At 43.8% G+C, this 6645-nt stretch overlaps 1 protein-coding gene across 9 annotated transcripts in view; it reads left to right on the plus strand.

The window, feature by feature from the left end:
* The window catches only part of Ppp2r5c (protein phosphatase 2 regulatory subunit B'gamma), a 136130-nt gene extending 130131 nt beyond the window's left edge, over positions 1-5999 (plus strand). For 5 of the 9 annotated variants that reach the window (XM_005343555.3, XM_026781192.1, XM_013345938.2 and 2 more), the window contains one exon: positions 3324-5999. In XM_005343555.3, coding sequence (XP_005343612.1) covers positions 3324-3455 — 132 coding nt within the window. In that variant the 3' untranslated portion in view covers positions 3456-5999. Of the gene's footprint in view, positions 1-821; positions 892-2915; positions 2920-3323 lie in introns of all 9 variants that reach the window. The other 4 variants (XM_026781194.1, XM_026781186.1, XM_013345920.2 and 1 more) reach the window with 4 other exon arrangements.
* The last annotated feature ends 646 nt before the right edge of the window (positions 6000-6645 follow it).

Consider the following 6645-nt stretch of genomic DNA (forward strand, 5'->3'; position numbering starts at 1 on the left):
AAAAAAAAAAGATGTCTGTGGTTTAAACCTCAGAGCTTTAGTACATGAAGTTGCATGAGTCTTCAGTGTCTAGATGAAGGTTTTCTGAAGTATGGGCTCATTGGTAATATTTGAAATGATAAACTCCTTTTTTGTTGTTTTTGTTTCTGTTTTTTGAGACAGGGTTTCTTTGTGTTGTCCTGGAACTCATTATGTTACCAGGCTGGCCTCAAACTCACAGAGATCAGTCTATCTCAGCCTCCCAAGTGCTGGGATTAAAGGCGTGCACCACCACCACCACCAGGTGAAATGGTAATCTCTTGTTCATTTGAGAACATTTGGAATTCTCAGTCAGTTATGACAGCAAAAGAATGTGCCAAATAGCAGATATTGTAGTCCATGCCCGTGGTGCCAGTGCTCTGGATACCAAGGCCAGATTGTGTGCATTTAAGGCTAGTCCAGGCTACATGGGAAGACCTTGGCTCAAAAACAAAACAAAGCTATAGCTAAAAACTAAGGTCTGGAGTTCAATAATGTGAACACTTTCTGTGGCCCTCAGATTTATTTTCACTGCTTTTCCAACCAGATTCCATGTTTCTCTAAGTGGGTTTGACTGTTGGGTCAGGACAGGGTGAGAGGCAAATAAGATGGTTCTGCTGAAGACTAGGGGCAAGAGTTAATGCTAAGAAAGGCATTTGGTTGTTGGGGGAGGTGGAGAGAAATTCAATAATGTTTGGATTTTCTTTGTGGAACCTGTGGAACCCCATACAGAACACACCCCTGAAAAGTGTGTAAGCTTCATGTGAATAATTGAAAATATTAACAATTTTCATTTTTAACAGTTGGTCGGGAGAAAAGCAGTGTCTACCACGCAAGTCAGGAAGGTGTAGAGACGGAAGGCAGGCAGTGCAGGTACTCCTTGGAAAATGCATAGAGTGTACTTAAGGCTTTGTATCTGCCAGAGCGTGATGAGTCACCACGGCGTGCATGAAGTATTTTCCCTTCTTTCCATAACATCACACCTCGTGATGGGCAAGACAGAACTAAAGAACGTTGACTATGTCTACCCCAAATTTCATTCTAAAGTTTGAACTCAACACCTTTCCAAAATAAAGGAGGTGTGCTCCATTGTGTACGCAACCCATGTTCTCTACAGGGCCTCTAGCAACACTTCCTGTTTCCTCATCCACCCACCCTTGCCTGCGTGCTGCCAGCACATCCTCTCCCCCAGATCTTGCTCATGCTGCACCACCATCTGCATGGTGTCTTATTCTTCCCTGCCTCCTTTCCTCTTGTTGTTCCTCTTGTGATTTGTCAAATCCTCTGCTTCATGCATCTGTTTGCAATGCTAAGCAGAGAGGCCCCTCGTGTATGTCCAGAAGCTCTGGTCACTTCCTTTTCCTCGGTTGACCTTCACTGGGTCCAGCTCCAAGGCCTTGACTATGGGCTGTACGTTAAGGCATTTCTTGTCTCTGGCATGCCTGTGTTAGAGGTAATTACATATTTCATATATTTTTAAATGTTGGTTTGCATTAGGATGGACCCGAAATTCAAGGTAGAATTTTACCTCTGAATTTCTGATGGGTTAGAAATAAACCACTTTTTACGTGCCAACTTTGGTGGTGCACACCCAAAATCTCAGCACTTGGGAGCCTGAGGCAGGAGGATCATGGATTTGAAACCAGCCTGGGTTTTGTAGCAAAACTCAAATCAATAAATACACTCTTAGAAGCATATGTACTGGTGAGAGCCTGTATGGGGACTGGAGACAGTTTGTATGGAGATTGCTGATTGGTTTCTTGGCAGGCAAATCAAAAAACTTTCCTTCACCATGTTGAGTGCTAAGGTTCAAGTGACAGCTCTAGCAATAATCCTGGTGTCAGACAAGACACTGGAGCCCTTACCACTGCTGTTTTCATAAGCAGATCCACCGAGAACCCTGCTAAGACCCCAAACTCTGAAATGCAGGCTTCTGTTTGTGGCTTGGCAGGTGCTTGAGTTTCCAGCCAGAGCATAGGAGCATGTTTCATCACCATATGGGAGTCAGGTATCAGCACACGGAGCAGCCATTCATACACGCTCTCTCTTTTGTCATATAGTTGGCTTTCAGTAGTTCTTTTTTCCCTAGATTACATCATAAAGGTTTACTGTCTTTAATGCTGTGGTTTTTGGTTGGAGACACTGGATGGAAAGGAAAACAGTTGGGGTTAAGGAACTTAGGTCCGAAAGCACTGCAGGCCTCCTCTGTCTTCTCGCAGCATATTGCCTTTGGACAGCTGAGTTGGTCTGTTCTGTTCCAGAGTGCTGGTGCTAACATCACAGCCTCCGCTAAGCTGAGACATGCTCAGTGCAGGCTCTTCCCTCTGGCCCCGTTCTTTGCAGATACAGTTAGCTAAACCTCCAGGCCTGCTGGCTCATGCTCAAAACCCCAGCACTTGGGAGGCCAAGACAGAAGGATTGCCATGAGGTCAAGGCCAGCATAGACTTCATAATAAATTTAAGGCCATCCTGGGCTACATAATGAGATCCTGTCTCAAAACAGGTACATATGTGCACATGTGTGTGTGTGCACAGTCTAAATCTTCCTGGTAAAGTGGAGTTCCTAAACTTCAGAAAGAGAATGGAAAGTTACTTTTCATTTCCTAGACTTGATATCAGGAGCTTTTATGTAAATGACTTCTGGGTACAGTTTTTTTTCTAGCTGCATGACCCATTTAATTCTACTGTAAGAAACTTTTAGAATTTTTTTGCAGAAGTTTTAGCTGTCTTAACTGGTTTAATAGTTTATTACTATTCATCCTGTTTTCCCCTAAAAAAGTGTCTACTTTCTGGAATGTGTGTAACAGACATGATCATAAAGTGACATTGGTGATATTCTGTGAAAAACGAGGGTACAAGCTGAGCAGTGGTGGTGCACACCTTTAAACCCAGCAGAGGCAGGTGGATCTCTGTGAGTTTAAGGCCAGCCTGGTCTACAAGAGCTAGTTCCAGGTGAAGCTCCAGAGCTCCAGAGAAACCCTGTCTCAAAAAACAAAACAAAAGAGAGAGAGAGAGAGAGAGAGAGAGAGAGAGAGAGAGAGAGAGAGAGAAAGAGAGTAATTAGGAGAGTAATAAGAACTGGAGATTCTTCAAACTGCCCACTAGGCTTCACACTCATCACATAGTGTTTAGGATATTTGGGGTGAACGAATAAGAAATGGGCCCATATCCTGTGGCCAGCCAAGGCTGCAGCACATTTGTGATCCTTGCTTGCTTCATATTTTCCTTTTACTTCTAACTCAGAAGCGAACTCCCTTCTCGGTCAGCCTAGTGCGTAGCCAACTGCATTGCATTTGTGATTCCAGGCACAGAAAGATCCGAAGAAGGACCGTCCCCTTGTGCGCCGCAAGTCCGAGCTGCCTCAGGACCCCCACACCGAGAAAGCCTTGGAGGCTCACTGCAGAGCCAGTGAGCTGCTCTCCCAGGATGGGCGCTAGCCTGTGGAGCAGCACGTCCGAGTTGGGCCTGTCAGTTCTCTTCTGGATGCTGTAGAAAAGCTGTACTGTTTGTGCCATACCAATCAGCTACTCTCAAAGTCAAAGCTCCCTCCGACCCATTCTGTGGGCAGTAATGTTCAGCTGCCTCAGCTTGAGATAGGAGTTCAAACAATGGTGGCTTCTCTGGCCCTGCTGGCTAAGCCAGGGGTTGATGACAGTGTTGTCACCATGATGTCACCTCCCCAGCCTAGCCCTGAGTAAGACTGTGTCCCAAAGTCAGAGCTGTAGGAAAGCACCCTAGTTGTCTTCTCGTCTCACCCAAGTGGACCCTGTGCGCCTGCGAAGTAGGTAGTTCTATGGTAACACCATGGTTTTCAAATCAAAGGAACACTTTAGAAGGCATCGCCTCCTTTTTTAAGGCTTTACAACCTTTGACACATTTCCACAATTTACTGTTCCAACAGCTAGTGTTTGTTGGTTAAACCTCATAGAAATGGCTCTTTGCTTTCACATTCTATCTGCCTACTAGGCAAATAGCCGACATCCTCAGCGCTGGGACCTCCCAAGGTGTTTCTTTCCTTTGATGAATGGCATACACACTGTGTCATGCTCCCCTTCATGTCTACCGAAAGCCATATTTCCTAGTCTGTGGTAGAGGCCAGGGTTCCACCTAAGCTCAGAGAGGCAAGCTCTGAGAAGTGCTTTCTCAGTTCACCTTGACTAGAATCACAGTGTTGGAATTATGTGTTCATATTAATTTACAGAATCAGTTTTTCATCTAGTTACACATTATCCTTCAACAAGGCTTTTGAATTGATAAAATTGTCGGATCTAAGAATTCCACATTGGTAGAACATGACAATAATTAAGCCACTTGGCCTACTGCAAACTGCATCCGCCTTTGGGCGTTGTGCAGGCTGTGCTGTTAGGGTGCCCTCGGTGAGCCTTTCTGTTAAAAAAGCACACATTACCAAACTCATAAGGAAAAGTGCAACGTCTGTGTTTCTGCCCATCTACACATGCTGCTACAGGCTTCCCAGACTTCTTGCATGGATTAAGCTTCTGTTTTAGGTGGAATAGCACGAGGAGAAAAATCCTTAAACTTAGCGCTTTGTCTGTTCTTTATTTCTCTCAGGGTGGCCAGTATTTTACTATCCTGCTTGAAAGCTATGTGAGCTGTGTACCGCTACTCTGAACAGTGGCTACTTTCTTGTGTCTCTGCATAAAAATGACTTAGTGTTAAATGTCTTGATGCATAAGAGGTAACACGTGGCTTCTTTTAAAATCTGTTTTTTTAATTGTGGTCTCGGGTATCCATGGGGAAAAAAAAAAGAGATTGCTCTCATGTGGCCATAGAACCTGTCCTGGGTCTCCTTGGCTCGCTGCTGATGCTCACTCGACACAGCAGGAAAGGCAGGCATCTGCAGGGAGGGGAGAGCCTGCCGGACACAAAACGGAAAGGTGGCCCCAGCTGTAGGTGGACAGGCTGGTTGCTTGGGTGAGAAGAACACTTCCTGAGAAACTTGACAAGTATCTATCCACTTTACCATTATGAAATCTATCATTTAAAATAAAAAGTTGAGATGCCTTCTCCTTTTGAGGGAAAAAGGGTGCTTTTATTGTCTAAAGCAGTGTCTATGTATTTTGAACCCCATTGTTTGAACTCTCGTCTTTAGCTGGTAGAGTCTCAGATGGCCCCGATGTGGGGTGTTCCATATGTGGGGAGAGGTCCCGGGAGACTCTTGCCCTGCGTGGAACGCAAGCTATCAGCGTCCGGGTGATTGTTCAAAGCTCAGCACAGAAGAACATCAGCTGGTCTAGGTTTATTTCTGCTCTTTATTGAAGACAGACTTCACCAATAAGGAAGGGAAAAAAAGCATTTTAAGAGAAACTAATTTTCTTTGACAAAAGTATTACTCAATATTTTGGCCTATTAAAGTTTCCCTAGTTAGTACTTGGGTTCCCTGTGCTAATTGCTCAACTTATATATTGTTATAGAGACACTGTTGGTTCTGTACCAAACTGGTTTCAAAAAAAAGTACCACGTTGAAAATAAATGGACGACTGTTTTTCTTCCTAAGACTCTAAGTTTGGCACCTTCACTCTTTCCAAATTGTATCTGTGCGCCAGAGATGTCACAGTTCCAAGTGTCTTTCTAGTGTGGCTTTGTATGGCTTCCTTTGAACATTGTACATACATTGTATCTTTGTTTTATGGTAATAAGTAATAAAAATGTAGACTTCGTATTTTGTACAAAATGTCCTATGTACAGAATTTAAAAAAGTTCATAGAAACAGCAAAAATAGGTAAGTGGCACAGTTATTTTTCTTTAGAAAATATCTGTAACTTTATGCGTTAGTGAAATGTTAAGTACCAACATATTTTTTAACATTTTGTAATTCAAAACTTTTTTTGTTTTGACATTGTTTATGAAGAAAGACTTCATGCACTTGCCATTTAATATGCTCTTTTATCTGATTTTAAAGACCTCTTTAAAATGGTGTATTATATGGACTAAATAAAGAACATGTGAATTTTATCGTTCATCATGAAACTAAATTTAGCCATGGCGTTGGGCAGTCTGGTTTCAACACGCTGTTACTGTCAGGTCACAGACACTGGGAGCAGGTGTACTGTGTCCCCCCATTGAGTGCCAACTGTCCATTAGCGCCTCGTCTCCACTCTTAGAAGCTAAACCTGTGAGCTACCATATTACCTCGTTACTGAAAAGGCAGATGCGTGGTGGTGCATACCTTTGATCTCAGCACTTGGGAGGCAAGGCAGACAGATCTCTGTGAGTTCAAGGCCAGCCTAGTCTACGGAGTGAGCTCCAGAGCTATAGAGAGAGAGGAGAGAAAGAAAGCAGACGCAGCTTTTGACACACAGCACTTGGTTTTTATTTTTATTTTTTTAATATTTATTTATTTAGCCGGGCGGTGGTGGCGCACGCCTTTAATCCCAGCACTTGGGAGGCAGAGGCAGGAGGATCTTTATGAGTTCGAGACCAGCCGGTCTACAAGAGCTAGTTCCAGGACAGGCTCCAAAACCACAGAGAAACCCTGTCTCATATATAATGTATACAACATTTTGTCTGTATGCCTGAAGGCCAGAAGAGGGCGCCAGACCTTTTTACAGATGGTTGTGAGCCACCATGTGGTTGCTGGGAATTGAACTCAGGACCTTTGGAAGA

The sequence above is a fragment of the Microtus ochrogaster genome, chromosome 1 (genome assembly GCF_000317375.1).
Source record: "Microtus ochrogaster isolate Prairie Vole_2 chromosome 1, MicOch1.0, whole genome shotgun sequence".
Classification (NCBI taxonomy): Eukaryota; Metazoa; Chordata; class Mammalia; order Rodentia; family Cricetidae; genus Microtus; species Microtus ochrogaster.